Source organism: Misgurnus anguillicaudatus, chromosome 19 (assembly GCF_027580225.2).
Source record: "Misgurnus anguillicaudatus chromosome 19, ASM2758022v2, whole genome shotgun sequence".
In the NCBI taxonomy this organism is placed as follows: domain Eukaryota; kingdom Metazoa; phylum Chordata; class Actinopteri; order Cypriniformes; family Cobitidae; genus Misgurnus; species Misgurnus anguillicaudatus.
In genome coordinates this window covers 25,456,603-25,473,097 of record NC_073355.2, presented here as the reverse complement: position 1 = coordinate 25,473,097, position 16,495 = coordinate 25,456,603, and the positions used below count along the sequence as shown (strand labels likewise).

At 35.8% G+C, this 16,495-nt stretch overlaps 3 protein-coding genes across 9 annotated transcripts in view; 2 read left to right on the top strand and 1 right to left on the bottom strand.

Moving 5' to 3' along the window:
• Window positions 1-16,495, top strand: part of prr14 (proline rich 14) — a 31,946-nt gene that overhangs the window by 3,364 nt on the left and 12,087 nt on the right. For 3 of the 6 annotated variants that reach the window (XM_055193816.2, XM_055193811.2, XM_055193815.2), the window contains exon 1: window positions 13,770-13,938. The exons of 1 other annotated variant lie outside the window; for it this stretch is intronic. The gene's annotated coding sequence lies outside the window, so the exon portion shown is untranslated. Of the gene's footprint in view, window positions 1-13,769; window positions 13,939-14,035; window positions 14,192-16,495 lie in introns of those variants that run through there. 2 more of the 6 variants (XM_055193813.2, XM_055193814.2) reach the window with 2 other exon arrangements.
• pheta2 (PH domain containing endocytic trafficking adaptor 2) lies at window positions 3,429-6,320 on the bottom strand. Its single transcript, XM_055193821.2, has 4 exons — window positions 5,966-6,320; window positions 5,534-5,653; window positions 4,804-5,107; window positions 3,429-4,687 (listed from the first exon to the last, which is right to left on the bottom strand). The coding sequence occupies exons 2-4, from the start codon at window positions 5,612-5,614 to the stop codon at window positions 4,215-4,217; spliced, it is 858 nt and encodes a 285-aa protein (XP_055049796.2). The 5' UTR covers window positions 5,615-5,653; window positions 5,966-6,320; the 3' UTR covers window positions 3,429-4,214.
• On the top strand, window positions 4,946-13,481 carry cd2bp2 (CD2 (cytoplasmic tail) binding protein 2). Of its 2 annotated transcripts, none has more exons than XM_055193820.2 (7): window positions 4,946-5,086; window positions 7,278-7,353; window positions 7,733-7,865; window positions 8,229-8,386; window positions 9,586-10,165; window positions 10,927-11,012; window positions 13,184-13,481. In XM_055193820.2, the coding sequence occupies exons 2-7, from the start codon at window positions 7,279-7,281 to the stop codon at window positions 13,292-13,294; spliced, it is 1,143 nt and encodes a 380-aa protein (XP_055049795.1). In that variant the 5' UTR covers window positions 4,946-5,086; window position 7,278; the 3' UTR covers window positions 13,295-13,481. The 2 variants fall into 2 exon arrangements, with proteins under 2 accessions (XP_055049795.1, XP_055049794.1); XM_055193819.2 differs by lacking the exon at window positions 4,946-5,086 and adding an exon at window positions 6,650-6,792.

The following is a 16,495-nucleotide window of genomic DNA, read 5'->3' as shown; positions in this document are numbered from 1 at the left end:
TTGCCAACACCAGCTGTTCTTATAACACATTGAGTGTTTTTGATTCAACAGTGTATCACCCTATTATATTAAAACATTGTATTATATATAGCAGTGGTTCCCAAACATTTGAATAGGTATTATCTATCCTGGAACCCACCAACATAATTTTGAATGGAAATATAAGAAAAATACCAATTTTTGCCTCTTTTTTAATTAAGTAGTTTTTATTTGCCTTGTCATTTTATTCATGAAATGTAGGTTAAAAATGTTTGTGTCACCACACCAGCAAAGTGACTTTGCACGGCCCACTCATTGACCCAAAAGTAGTCAAGACCCACAGTTTGAAAACCACGGTATATAGGGCACGGTGTATTGTTCTATGATCTCTTAAAGGAAACACCACCGTTTTTCAATATTTTACTACACTTTAAAAATGTCTGGGTTATTTTTGACCCTCAATGGACAGAACACATGCTGGGTTAAAAATGACCCAATGTTGGGTTGTTGTTATGCAACCATGGGGTATAATAATAACCCAGCATTTGGGTTAAAACAACCCAGCATTTTTAACCCAGCGGTGTGTTCTGTCCAATATTTACCCATTATGGGTCAAAAATAACCCAGACATTTTTAGAGGGTATTTTCTCAACTTAGACTAATTAAAACCTATCTTTTATCAATGCATGCACTTAATCTTTGTACAGAACGTCGTGAATGTGATGGCATTTAGCCTTGCCCCATTAATTCCTTAGGATTTGACCTCGGTGCGCAGTAACATCATCACTCCTGAGAACTCCCTCTCTCGCTCAAACTTCTGTCAATATTACTGCACCCGAGGTTGAAGTGCTGCAAACTAAGTGCTCTTCCATCATACAATATATTTTCATTTTTTATTGGTTTAAAAAAATCCTCACATTTTATTTTAGTGCCACCATACTTACTCGTCATGTAACAGTCATTAAATAGGGAAAACATGCAAGTGTTTGGTGGCTTCTAAATTCATCCCTGTTTGGATCCTGGGGAGTGGATGGGGCTGGGCTGGGTGCTAGCGCATTCGCGGCGCGCTGTGCAAAGATTAGGTGCATGGATTGAATAATTATAGGTATGTATTAATTTGTCTAAGTTGAAGAAAGAACATAGTAAAATATTGAAAACAGTGGTGTTTTCCTTTAAAGGAGATATTTAATAGAATTCTGCAACATCTCTAGCTGTTTTAGTAACCAGCTTGAATTTGTACTTTTTTTTTTTAAAGAAGTATGCATTTATTAATTTTTTTTGAACATATCTATCTACATATACTGTATCGACAGCAATGTTGGACGAAACATGACATTTTCACACGAATATTGTGACAAATTGATTTTTTTTTATTATATTTTTCCCCTATTGATAACTCCTAAAATAATGCTAAAGTGATTATAGACCCTTTTACTGTTTGTACACAATAATGACGTGGCAGCGTATGCGCGCACATACTGGCAACAGAAGTATGGCAAGAATCAACAGTGATGCAACACAGACAGACAAAGATGTTTTAAAAACTTAACTTTATCAACTTTTTCAACATAGCTACCAGATCCGTGTACTATAGGAGTGGATAGAAGACGTTAGCAGATGGCCAAATATTGACCAGATACATACATATGTATATTAGTATATTATATTAGTGCAAGTGCAACCAAATGCAACATCCAGACATTTTAATGCTGGGAAACCGTTTTAATAAAACTTTCTGAATTGCTAACATGTTAGAACCACTGGGGAACAACACCACTTCTGTTGCCAAACTGAGCGCGCAGGATATTTGATCACGTGGGCTGTAAAAAGGTCTATAGGCTTGTTCTTAAATTAGCTAGGGAATAGTCTATGCTTAGCACAGTCCTCCTACAGCTATATATGGAACAGCATACAATGTATGAGAGAGGGAAGGACTGAGGAAGAATACTGGGTCAGAGAACATCTTCCCATTCCAATCTTTTATCTGAAATATTTTCATAACACACAATGGCCTGGTTTCACAGACAAGGCTTAGCTAAAGCCAGGACTAGGCCTTTGTTAAATGAAGATGTTTTAGCATCTTTTATAAACATTCCTTAAGAAAAATACATTACTGGTGTTTATCTTAAGAGAAATCAATGGCACTGGCATTTTTAAGATCTGTCAGTGCAAGCTATTTTCAGTTAAAACAGCTCAAACATGTGTTTTAGTCTAGGACTAGCCTTAAATCCTTGTCTGTGAAACCAGGGTATATAAGTAAAATATGACACTTTGTTAACTGCTTTTGTTTTATGTATAGTCTATGTGAGCATGTATCTACTGTAGATACAGTACATGTAATGGATGTAATGTTATCTTTTACTCAAATCTGTTTATCACCACAGAGATGACTGAAATTTGGGTAAGGTACAGGCAGCCACACTATCACCATAGGGGTCGGACATCTTAACACTGGTGTGAAAGGTTGAAGTTGAAATGATATTTCAATTGTATTTCATACTCAAGGTATTCACATTGTTTTGTTGTCAGAGCTCTAATATAATGTTTTGCAAAATCTCTCATTTCCCAGATTTGATAAATTATTGAACAAACAGCAATATTGGCTTTACTACAAAGGCAATATTTAATGTTGAGTTAAAGAAACATTAAGACTATATCTCTATTTATTATAATGTAATTTGCTTTTTTGCTTTTTTTTTTTACAATAAAACAAAAACAGTGAAGTTTCAATGACATTTCATTCTTAGCCATTAAGATTTCAAAATGAAAAACCACAATATACTGGTTTAATATACCATTAAGATCAACAGAATGAATTAGTGATCAGGGCACAAACTAACACAGGGTTAATTGTAACATGACTATTTACATATTTATACAGGGTCAAGCAATCTGTGCCTTTTTATTATTAATCTAACTTAAATATTTTTGAATGATATAGCCAAAGCCAAAAAGCGTTTCTTTGTGCTCAGCTCTTCCCTAAATTACTGAGAGAGTGTAGATGAACTTCACCAAACCTAATATTCACCATATTAATCTCGTCAAATCATTAAATGCATCAAATATAAAAACATAAAATCAAGCTACATTAAGACAGCAAATGCTCGTCATAGCAATTGTTAATATATATTATATCAGAAATCTAAAATTACTGTTATTTCTCACAAAAGAAGAGCAGTATTTAACAAAACATCACTTGTGCCATTAGTGATTGTGAGCACCTGAAACTCTTCTTAATACTGAATTACTGAAGTGCAGTGCCCTCTAGTGGCTTCTCTTTAAAGCAGTATGCTTGACTTAAAAAGCATACAAACTAATTTACTTCGAAATTTGCTGATTATCAGATCTATAAATATTTCAATTACAAAATTGCACGATTTCAAGAACCTCGTGTATTTAAATACTGCATTTAGTCTCCTAAATGTCTTGAGTAACACCAGTAGATCACGTAGAATGCAAATGACATTTACTGTACATCTCCAGAGAATTGAAGCAGAGTGAAAGAGGAAGACAAACGCGGTATTTTGGTTTATTTGTGAAACCTCAAGAACTGTGTGAAACAAATTCAGAAAAGGAAGAACTACTGTATACACAGTCACTTGGATATCTAATCCACTGCACAACACAATCACATTTTGAGCCAGGCCACACTATGTACACTAAAACTTAATTTACATTCTTACTGTCATATAAAAGAACATTTTTCAATAAACACAAAACAATTTAATCTGTTAAAATTGCAAAAAAAATCACAAACATTTAGGCTACCACAATACAAATTAAGAACATCCAATGAATAATTATTATTTTGCATTCACAAATATACAATCAACACATAAAAGCAGACATCACTTCAAAAAAGTTAACATTAAATTCAATTTGGTTGTGAAAATAATGGTTGCTGTTATAAAAATCAGCACATAGTTAACTTAAGGGATGGGGTAAAACTACAGCGACCTCAGTTCTGCAATAAGGAACCAAGCTGAAAGGTACACAGAAATGAGAAGATCTTTACCAGAAGGGTTGCCAGGATCAAAAGTCAGTGCTCCACCACATACTTTCATAACCTTAAAACAATAGTAGTATCAGATTTACTACAACCATAGCTACTACATTACAGTACATTGATCATTTTGTTACATAACATGATTACAGACAGCAATATTTAGATGTAAGTATAAACAAAATAATGCAGGTTGGCATAGGACTGGTATGGGCTCCACTTTGATGTTGCTTTAGCCAAGGTCAATGAGATTCTCCTCAATGTTTTTCACCTCCCCTTGCTTTTTCTTTAGCCATTCTGCTCTTAGCTGCCTAACCTCATTTCCATATAGCTCATGCAGTTTGGTAAAATCTTCTAATGGATCAAAACCCACAGCTGGCCACTCTCCATAAGATATTGCAGGACTGTTTAAGGGTGTGACATGGGCGTTTCTCTTCGGCCAAAGCTTTGGAGATCGCTTATTGGTGGTTTTGGGAATAGGAGGGGCCTGAAGACTATAGCTGATGGGTCTGTTTGGCATAATAGAAGGTGGTACTGCACCGGTACTGTAGCTTCGCACATCTCTTGGCGCCACGGAAGCCCCGTTTCCGAAATTGGGGTGTCTTGTGTTCCAGGAAGCCATTGTATCATTGGATGTTTTCTCACATCCAGCAGTCACAGCACAGGTCTGTATGAGATCACAAAGCCCTTTCTCTTTTCTAGCTTCTGTTTGATTGAGAGTAGATATAAAAACATATTACAACCAAACACTTTTCATAGAAAGGTCGAACCTGTATTCAAATAAATACATACACAAATAGCACAACGTATAAGCAGATCACCTTTGTAAAGTCTCTCCAGGTCACTGACGATCATTGAAAGGTAGAGGTGACTGGCACAAAGCAAAGCACTGATCCAACTCTCCTGGCTTAGATGGTCATCAGCAGCTAATCTATAAGTACGAAGGCCTGGTCCAGTGAACACCAAAGAGAAACTGAACTCACCATCCGTCTCACATACTTGCACCATGCAGCCCTCCAGAACAATCACACCTAAGAGATTACGATCACCCGGACGCTCCTGATAATACAACAGATTCCCCTTTAATACAAACCAGCGTCGCAGGTAAGTTGTGTTCCTCTCCCTCTGTGGATGAGATCATAATTCAAAAATAAGTAGGAGGGAAACATAATATGTAAATATCCTATCCTAGTTTTTTTTTTTTTTTTTTTTTTTTTTGAAACAGCACAGATGACTGCTACTTTCTAAAAATGGATAACAAAAAGTAGGCCAATGTGTATGAAATAATAAGTGTTGCAGCACCTCTAATTCTCCAGTGGTTACATTTTTGGTGCTTTTTTTATTAAATCTGCTAGTAAATATTACTTATTTTATTACATACTTTTAGATACAGTCAATTGCTTATGTTGGTGCTAACTATGTGATAAGTTAATTAATTAATTAATTAATTAATTAATTAAAATAAAATATATATTTGTTAATAATAATAATAATAATACCATCCCACATTTTATTAAATACCTGGATGAAATAAAACCGTCAAACCCTTACCTTTTTATAGAGGTATCCCTCCTTATCTACAGGTGTAGTGCAGGACAGGTAATGTGTTACAATCTTCTCATGGATCTTCATTACAACGCCACCTGGCGTGCAGCCGTGTCTTAATACGAGCTTTAAATGAAAAGTAATTTAAATACAGTCTGCTAAGTCATCTTTTTGTATTTCAGAAAAACCAACAATAACTAAATCGTGGTACAGAAAAGGGAAGTTGTGAGATGAGAAACTCTGTCTGTCTAGTAACGCAGGGACTGTCATTTAATCAGAGATTGCCACGGAAATACGACGCACTGTTTACTTTTTAAGCATATATTTATATAAATATGTAAAGAGAGAAGTAAGTGAACGGAACAAAATAAATAACGTTACAAGAATTGTGAGAGAAAGAGTTAAAGATCGATTAAATGTTTATCAGGTGTAACTTACTTTTGCCGGTATCGTATTTCCGATAATTATCGAAGTTACATCACGTCAAATTAAACGCCGACAGCTCCGGCTATTGTACATGGTGTACAGATAAAAGAGCATGACGATATAAGTTAAGTATTTCCAGCGCAAGCCCTCACATCGTCTAGCAAGTGAAGTGTGTTCAAATAAAAATAACGCGACCCACTTCCTGGTAACAAACCCTGCGCGTTATTCTCTATAGACTGAAAGTTGAAACAGCAGCAGGCTGTATGGGATTTCAGTCAAAACTTAATTATTGATCAACCGGTAAAAGTTTAAAGAATGGTTCAAACTGCCTTTCCTGCAAAAATACAAATATACCTTTAGACAAATAGTAATAGTACTTTATTGATCCTAATTTCTAATGCAGGTACCAAATCTGAACCGTGTGTTTAGTGTTTTTTGGTCAGTTAATATTTGACGTGGCTGCAGTCTGGAAATTAATAATTGACATGTTTAAATTGTTGTATGTATTTGGAATGCTTCCTTTAATAAAGATTTACCCCATCCATACAGTAAAATACTCCCCACAAGCCACATAATTCAAATGTTAACAGAAAAATCTATTAAATATACTTAATATAGATCTACTACGTTTAAAAAGTTACTTTAAATGACAGTGCAATGGATCAATAAGAAAAGTACAGCAGGTGCTTGTGAATTAATTTATATTTCCAGGAAAAGAAACCATTATTCATTTCATGGCCTCTGTGCGGCGCTAGAGACGACAATCTCCCGTTTACAGAGATGACGTTGTTCCGGTTTCAGATTTAGTTGAATGGCGCAGCGGGGAAAATAACAATCAGGTAAATATTTTTACCACGTCTGTTACTATATCTACTCAAAGTTTTGCCCAGTTTATTATTGTTTTTTGCACCAGCCTAACCAATCAATTTGGTTAAAGTCTGCTGTATGTGGTGTTTGTGTTTTGTAAACATTAGCTAGCTTGTTACGCTTTACGTGCACGCTCGTATCATGCGCTCACTCGCGCAATACGGCAGGTTTGGAAATTTGAACCAAACAATTATTTAATCAAACCCCACAGGTTTTAAAATCAATATATGCAATATATCTTTGTATAAAGGTTTGGGCATGTTCAAATAGGTATTAACTTGCTTGCCCCATTGAAGTTATTTGCTGTGTTGGCACGTAGTTAAGTGTCTTCGTTTTTATTATTTGCATGCATGTCTTAAACCAATGTTGTTTTCTATGTATAACCAATAGACAGGTAATCAAACTGAACTGTATTAGTGGTTGAGTTATGTAGTCTAATGCTTTATGTTTCTGTTAGCATGTCGAAAAGGAAAGTGACATTTGAGGATAAAGACGGGGAGCTTACATTGGAAGAGGATGTTCCAAAAAAGAGGGTCTGTGCTTTATCATTTTGTTATATTTACACATACACTGTAAATGTGTGCGGTTATTTCCATGAAATTCAAGGAAGACACTCAGGAATGACCCATTTGAGATCCATTTTTATGAATGTTTGCAGTTGACGATTATTGTGATTAAACCTGATTGAAACTTTTTATTATTAGTGTAAAAGATTTGTTTTATCTCAAGATTCACACCAGTATTGTTTTTGTAATTTTTTTTGTTGTAAAAATCTCCTAGTATAGCTAATGTCTAGTTATGGATTAATCTAAACCCTGTCCAAGAAACCGCTACTAAATGGTATTCTAATGTAATAAACTGTACAGTATTGTAATTAACAATTCTGTGTGATTTGTCCACATCATCTTCCAGATGGTTGATGTTGTAAGTGGTCCAGGATCCAGATTTAAGGAGAAACACTCTTTGGATAGTGATGAGGAAGATGATGGAGAGGATGGAGAAAAATCCAGCAAATACGACATACTTGCTGAGGATGATGTGGAAGGTTTGTGATATTTTATTATTTTCTTTTTAATGTACTCCAGTTTCTTATATATTTTCTTTCTGCTATAGTAAGGCTCTGGGATTTTGAAAATGTCGAATTATTTTATGTGAAAAAACAGTTTGTAACAAATGTTAAAGTTAGGAGTTGCTAACTATGTCAGAGCTGTGGCTGTGTGGTCAGCCCTACTGACATGTAGCGCATCAGCGTAAAAGGCAACTGAAGTTCGAATTCTGACTTGTAGTCATTTTTGCAATCCTACACTCTTATTCCCCCCATTGCTTTCTGTCTGTCTTAAATAACAGCAAAAAGCTGTGTATCACAAAATGTATATTACAAATGAGGAATTACCATTTGTATTCACAGGTCAGGAAATGGCAACAATTGACTATGATGAGGGGGTACGCATCACCCCTTTTAACCTCGATGAAGAAATGGAGGAGGGACACTTTGATTCTGAGGGAAACTATTTTGTTAACAAGGATAAAGACATCAGGGACAACTGGCTGGACAATATTGACTGGGTGAGTTTTGCTTCAATGTTTGATGCAAAAGTTAAATTGAAGGTGCTGTGTGTAGATTTTAGTGGCATCTAGCTGTGAGATTGCGAATTGCAACCAACAATTGCTCAGTCCACCGCTCGTTTTCTAATGTTGGGTTCACACCAGACGCGTATGAGGCGTCAAATTCGTGGCTACCACGCGTAGTTGGACGCTTGAACATTTTGAGTGTACTTGCTTTTTCTCACGTGAAAGCTATGCTTGAAATTCTAGTCATCGAGACTTTCACACGGAAATTCACGTCATGGGAGGGGCTTTTGCAACTCTGCTTGCTTCTTGTAATCACGTCTCTACTAGAGCAAGCTCCTGATTGGTTAAAGCAGCGCGTTTTTCCGCCAAAGTAAAAATTTGCTCAAAATTCTTAATTTGCGACATTTGCGCAAACTAGACGCAAAAATGAGGTGGAATTTGCGTTTTCCGCGACGCGCTAAACACCTCATTCGTGCCGCAGTATCTCCAGATGCGCGTCAACGCATCTTTACATTGACTTAACATTGAAATCACTCGTGCTTGACGCCTCTACCGCGGCTGGTGTGAACACAGCATAAGACAACATGGTGAAGAAATGCGCTCTGTAGAGCACACTGCACCTTGAAATTGAAAGTTAAAGCGACAGTTTACCTTAATATACCTTAAAATGAAATGTTTATGTTTATCAGCTTACTACCCCCAGGGCATCCAAGATGTAGGCGACTTTGTTTCTTCAGTAGAACACACACCATTTCAGTCTGTCAGTCGTATAGTGCATGTCAATGGTAGCAAAATCTGTGAGAGTAAAAACCATGCACAGACAAATCTAAATGAAACCTTGCGCTCGTGATGACACACTGATGTCCTGAGACATGAAACGATTTTCTCTAATACACTATTATGTCCAACGGCAATGAGTGCATGCACATCTTCTTCTTCATTTAAGTTTTATAGTAGATTGCAATCATGACTATCAGGTGCAGACCGCCACCTACTCATTGCACACGCTCATTGCTGTTGGACATTAGTGGTGTATTAGAGGTAAAAAATCATAGAAATACTGAAGAAACAAAGTCACCTACATCTTGGATGGGGGTAAGCTGATAAACAGAAAAAAATTCATTTTAAGGTGAACTATCGCTTTAAGTAACAATAAGCAAATGATGTTGCTTGATTACCCTTCTTTTACACAGGTGAAGATTAAAGAACAGCCAATAAAAAAGAAAAAGAAAGGTCTTGCAGCCAAACGGAAGAGAAGAGCTGGTGATGAAGACGAAGCAGAGGAGGAGATACAGCGGGAGAAGCAACAGAAAGACAGTGACACGGATGAGGAAGAAGAGGAGAAAGAACCAGCAGAAGACCCTCTGGCTACATACAGTCTTTATCAACTCACAGAAGCCATTATTGAGCTCATGTCACCTGGAGAAACAGTGGCCGCTGCTCTTCGGAGACTTGGGGGTCTTGGAGGACAAAAGAAAAAAGGAAAGCTGAAAGAAGGAGAGGAGAAGAAAGATGAAACTCCAAACAGAGATGCGGATAAATTGGACAAGCTGACAGCAATAGCAGATAGACTGGTGGGGGCTGGGGAGTTTGAAATTTATCAGCAAACCTATGAAAAACTGGCATACAAGCTGAAAGGCATGAATAAAAATACGGAAGCTAAGACACGAGATGACAGTGAAGAAGAAGAGGATGAGCTAGACATGTTCGCTGATAAATTCAATGAAAAGCATCCTATAGAAAAAAGCGAGGAGGATAAAGACAACAGCGGAGGTAAGAATTATCTGATGTTTTTTTTAGTGGTCCTGCAGTTAGATATATTCATTTCAAATGAACCTTATTGGGTGGTTTCCCATACAGGACTTATCTTAGTCCCAGACTAAAATTCAAGTTTGATTTTAACATATATCAGTGGCATTTTTTGGTCTCAAGATGTACACCTTTTTTTTTGTAAGGTATTTTTGTAAGAACTACTTTAATCTCTTAATATAAGTCCTGGGTTTATCTAAACCCTGTCCGGGAAACCGCCCCGTAGACTTGGTCAGTGTCCTATCATAGCTGAGGGCGTGGTGCGAGGCGGAGTCGACGTGGGTGAAAATTATCTATTCCTTCTTTATTGGAAATGAACGCGTTAACCCATATAGCCTACATAAAAATAACTTCTGGCGCTCGACAAGAAGATATAAAGAAAAATTGATTAGATGTGTCATATCCCCAAATTTTTGTTCCCCATTTGGGCTACGTTAACACTGCTTTTGACTATATTCAATTTTTGTCCTGAATGTTTACGTTTACTTAAGACGTGACTCATATCTGATCCGTGTTTACGTGAATCTAATAATAAACAGCATAGTGACAGTGTATGGTGATTTGTCCAGCATGTAATGAGGCCAGTTTTAAACAAATTAATTGTACTTTAACATCAGTGAAACTAATAATTGTGAACAAAGTTTGAATTATTATGATATCCTCTCTGAAATATCACATATTTGATTATATACAATGTGTCTATAATAGTTCTGTTTGTTTTTCAGTGAGCGATGAGGTCATGTGGGAGTACAAATGGGACACCAAGGAAAATTCTGAGCTCTATGGGCCCTTCAGCAGTCAACAGATGCAGGTAAGAAACTATAGGACCTTTGTTACAAAGCAAATTAAAATATTATTTTACAAAGGTGTTCTTTTCTGTAAATGCTTTGCGTTTTTCAAATTTAAAGGGACAATGTGTAGTTCTTTAAGTATTTTATTAATTAAAATCAATGTCTTTATTCATAAATATGTCCTCATTGGTGTCAAATGACATCTGCCAATGATCTGACTTTTCTTTGTAAGCTTAGATTTTCTTCTCTTTATTTACATTGAACAGGTAAGTACAAGAAGGCTTCCATGTCGTTCTGCCATATTGAAAAACTATAATGGCAGAGAGGGACAAAAAGCACTAGCCTACCACAACACGTTTTCACAACGCCTTTTAGTTCAAAACATGTGAACCAACTGAAATGTACAAGGAGATCAGTGATTACATAACAGCTACTGTAGTTGCAACATGCATTTGGAAAAGTGAGGCGCCAGAGAGCACTATTCGTTTGAATGCAAAATACAACTTCACCACTAGATGGGGGTAAATCCTAATTATTGTCCCTTTAATGTGCAGAGTTGTAAATTGTAAGCCATTTGTAGGTTCTTGTCTTCCAAATATGTAAACAGTTGATGCGTCCAAAATCGCCTACTTATATATTATATAGTAGGCGAAAATCAGTATGCGAAGTGAATAGTATTTAATTTATAGTATTCAAAAAACAACAGTAGGATACAAGTACCCGGATGACCTAATACTTTGAGCTATGCGAGCTGGGGAGCCACTCAATTTTTAAAAGAGAATTTAACAAAAATCCCAGAAATCTATGAACCGACTTGGCTCTTTAAGTGATTTGGAAATGTGTTCCTTATAAAACAACGTATACGTAAATGTTGCGGTTGTTCTGATTAAGTCATAGGTCAAAAACATGACAATGAAAACATGGCCGATACAGTATGTCCGAAATGTATTCATGCTGCACGGACACATATTTTATCGAATGTACTTTATTAACAATAAAGCAGTAGGTACTTCATCTAATTCAGTATATACTATCAGACTATGCGATTTTGGACACAGTGAGTGGCTCTGTGGTTTTATGTTAAGGTGACCAGACGTTCCCACTTTCCGGGAACAGTACCGTTTTTTTTTGGTGTTCTGTCCCCGACTGGAGCTGTCCCCGGAAATATCCCCGTTTTACAGCATTTCCAAAACAACCTGCAAATACACTGAAAAACCTGATCATTAGCCTTTGGAGTACCAGACCCGAGCAATCATGTAATGATTATTTTCACCAGCAGAGGGGGTCGCAAGCTACACTTACTACTTGATCGCACGTCACTGCTTTAGCGAACAAGAAATTACTACGAGACATGAGAAAGCGTCATCAAGTTAGTTATCATCAATTAAGTTATCATAACATATGAAAACAGTCAAAGTTATCAGGGTTAAGGTACTAAAGTAACTACACATGTTAAATTAAAGTAATAAACCAATGAAGTGAACTAATGGTACAGCATAGTACTGTGCATTTGTTATAATCCCTTCTGTTCTTTACGTTTACAATGCTATGAAATTAGTACTTTTAAAGTAAATTTGATGAGGTATGTCAAATCTGTGCATTGTATAAAAGAAAAAATTTATAGATTTAGGCTACAGAAATTGTTCAATAATTGAATTAGAAACACTGCAAAAAAATGGCTTTTTTACTTAGTATTTTTTTCTTGTTTTTAGTAAAATATCAAAAAATTCTCAAATCAAGATGCATTTTCTTGATGAGCAAAATGACATAAGAAAACATGACATAAAAAAACAAGCAAAAAATATCTGCCAACACTTAATTCAAGAAAAAATTTCTTACCCATTGGCAGATTTCTTTTTTGCTTGTTTTAAGCACAAATTCTCTTAAATTTTATATTTTTGTCTTAAAGTTATATTTTTTTTCTTAGGTGAATTTGCATCTTGATTTAAGAGTTTTTTTATATTTGTGAACCCACAACAATAAAAAGACAAAAACATTTAAAAATGGGTTTGTTCCCATTTTTAATTCATAGATAAAACAAATGAGATTTTAGTTGTATTTTCATTTTAAGAATCTGGTCACCTTATTTTATGTTAACTTGATGCCATAGAGGTTTGAAAATATCTATATCAACACTATTGTACTTCAAGCGAATTAGGAATTAACGCTTAGGTTTTGTCTCTCATTTCAGAACTGGGTGGATGAGGGCTACTTCAGTGATGGAGTGTACTGTAGAAGGATTGACCAGGAAGGTGCCCAATTCTACAACTCGAGGAGAATAGACTTTGATCTTTACATATGATCTGCATTTGAATCACGTTATCATGAAAATCAGATCAGTTTTATTTCTTATGTCCTTTTGGAGTGGGCTTCCCTGAATTGTTGTTTACTAATGTGTATTTGACTTGTGTACACACATCCACTAGTTTGTACACTTGTGTTTGATACATAATGTGTTTTAAAATAAAGACTTTTTTGGCTGGGTCCAAGCTTATGTTTAAAACTTTACTGACTAATATACATTTATTTTAAACCAGAAAGTATCTAGTTACTGTTTTGCAACTCACAGAGCCAGTCTGCAAACCGTAGGAGGGGCTCTGCATAATGATAAATAATAAACGTTAAGTTCACGTTGAGGACAAAGGCAAATGTTTGTGGCATCGCTATTGGTTAAGGTTCTCCCTCCTGAAGCCCCATTGGGGAGTTGGCACTCTAGGGGCGGGCCATTGTCGCACTATTCGATGTTGTGATTGGCTGTTAGACCTACCGGGAACACACTCGTAGCGAATGATTGGTCTGAATCGTCTGAGTGTAGGGCAATGGTGAAACCTGGGCGCCGTTCGGCATGAAAATGTCACACCAACATCGACTTGTATGATGATTTAGAAACAACGCCTAAAGATGTCTATACGTCCTCGACGCACGCTTCAGTGAAAACGTTTTTAGGTTTGTATACACTGTGCTTTCACAAATCACACTTATGTCTCTTTGACATACGAGATAGTTGCTCTTTTAAATGTAATAGATTTGACGGGTTTATGCGTAGATAGCAGCGTAGCTAAAATTTACGTCGACGACGTACACAGAGCCACAATGATGTCTGGAAACTTGCATCTGTTGTGGAGCGGTTAACGTAGTTACTGAGGAGCCGAAATTCTTCTTTCTACATACTGAATACATTCTTTTGGTGGGAATTTGGGTCGGAATTTATTTGGTTTTGATTGTATATATTTTTTTGCATAACTCTATTTCTAAAAATGCGTCTGCTGTCTGATGTTTTTATCGGCAGAGCATAAATTGATGTCGGTTAGCCGCACGGCTAACTACTACACTGAAGCTATGAGAATACATTTAAGAGTTAAAATAAATACTTCTAGAAAAGTACTGAGTTTTCCACGGACAGTATTAAAACTGTATACACAGCGTAGACATGTATGATAGTTTGTGGAGCGTAAAATATATATTTATTTTCACGCGAACCTAACGTTAGTCAAGCAACTAACGTTAACTGTTAGTTACTTGTGAGTTTCTGTGCTTTCACTATTGATGTTTGTTTAATATCAAAATGAAATTATTTTTATCACATTGTTTCTGCGCGCTAGGTTTGTTTGATTTGTTGTTTGTTTTATAAGTGTTCATGTGGAGATTGATGAGTGACACGGCAGGTGACGGAAGCATTCAAACATTCATCCGTTACGCGGCCCCTTATCATAGATCGTGAACCATTTAATTTATATAAAAAAATGTGTTTACTCACGTGTTTAAACTTTATTTAAAAGTACCGATAAAACGAAATGATTATGACATTTAGAAAAAACAAAATCGTTTGTAATGGTTTGCAGCCTTTATCTTAAATTTGGATGTCTGACATTATGGGCTTACAAATGTTGGTTTGTTATTGATAAATCTGTTTCCATTATTAAAAATGAAAATTATCAGTCAACATTACAGTTTGTGTGAATAGTTAAAAATTAAATGCAATCTACTTGTCGACTAAACCGAGACCAAATTTGGCTAAAATCATGATTATAGGGTTGTATTGTTAAAGCTGTATTGTATAATATGTACAGTTTAGAAGGTCAATCATCATTATATAATAAAGGGGAGTACAGATACCTTTGATGTTTAAAAAAGAGTTACCTTATAAACTATTTTTAGTGTTTTATAATACAGCTAATAGGTCTGACAGAATTTTCTGTCTCTAATGCTTTATTCAACCTAAACCTGTTCAATTTGTAGACTTGAATATATTGAATATATATATATTCAAGGGCAGGTTTTAAAGTATATTGTTAGGCCTACATTAATCTTTTATTTTAGATCCAAACATGGTCTGGTCACTTTACATAATCTGATGCTTGCATAAATTATCCGCTTGCATAAATTATCTTTATTGTGCTGCTTACGGTTCATCCTGAGAGTCAGAGAAAATTTCAGTCAGTCAGCCAATCTTGTACACAAGTGTCCTTATGTTTCTGCATGAGTTGTTGTGTACCTTGTTGCAAGTACGTTTACAGATATTTTACGTTAACAATACAGATTATTTCAAGCTATATGTATAGTTTATTCTTTAGTATTATAGATTGTTTCGTTTGACGCACGCACAGTTACACAAGTGGCCTAAGGTTAACTTCGGGTCTATGGTTGTTTATCGGTCTGGCTAGTGGCTAAACTGACCCTTGGGACAAAAACTTTTTTCATAAAGACCAGGGTAGACGGTGAGCATAGATCACCGATGTGTAAAGATTACGTTTGGGCCACAAAAGCTGTTTGTTTGTGTTGTTGCTGCTGAAACAGTCTATAGTAAGCATATATTGCCTTAGGGGGTGTGCACACTAGGGATGCAACGATTATAGATTTTGATGGTACGGTTATAGTCTGATAAATAATCACGGTTGTACGGTTATTACGGTTATTATGGACTCATTTATTTTACAACATTAATGTAAAAATCACATGAATAAATTTTTTAACAATTGCTAAATTCTTATGTATTTTCAGTTTTTTCTGTAATTCTTGGACAAATGATAATAATAATAACCTAGCAGGCTTTGACTTAAACAGTATAGGTGCCTTTTGAAACCTGTAGGCTATTCATTTTAATGATCTTTTTAATAAATGTAATTTTATATTTGGACTGAATATATATTATAATATATTATAAATATATTATAAAACTAAATGTATATTATTTTGATTTGTTTGAAGTATTAGTAAAAATGATAAGAGCCTCTCAAAACGAATAATAACACAGGGTCATCCTGGACTGGGTTCTGCGAGTCATTTTAGACTGACAGCATTAACGTGTTAACTCATGCTATTAATTCATAAATCATTAACGCGTTAAAATAATTCAACGTTATTAAATGCAGTCAGACCACCAGGAGCCCCGCCCGGATTTGATCCGCGAGGAGGAGGCTTTCAATGCTGCACAGACCGATTGGAGTGTGGCTCTTTCACGCACCCGTGCAGGCAGGCACGCACACACACACACACACACACA

Excerpts from the sequence above, each read along its gene's own strand:
- cd2bp2 (XM_055193820.2), top strand. The coding sequence starts at position 7,279 with ATGTCGAAAAGGAAAGTGACATTTGAGGATAAAGACGGGGAGCTTACA. Across the intron at positions 7,354-7,732 it reads AGGATGTTCCAAAAAAGAGG|ATGGTTGATGTTGTAAGTGG; the intron begins GTCTGTGCTTTA and ends ATCATCTTCCAG. Across the intron at positions 8,387-9,585 it reads GGCTGGACAATATTGACTGG|GTGAAGATTAAAGAACAGCC; the intron begins GTGAGTTTTGCT and ends TCTTTTACACAG.
- pheta2 (XM_055193821.2), bottom strand. The coding sequence starts at position 5,614 with ATGAAGATCCATGAGAAGATTGTAACACATTACCTGTCCTGCACTACA. Across the intron at positions 5,108-5,533 it reads AGGGATACCTCTATAAAAAG|AGGGAGAGGAACACAACTTA; the intron begins GTAAGGGTTTGA and ends TCTCATCCACAG. Across the intron at positions 4,688-4,803 it reads CCTGGAGAGACTTTACAAAG|AAGCTAGAAAAGAGAAAGGG; the intron begins GTGATCTGCTTA and ends TCAATCAAACAG.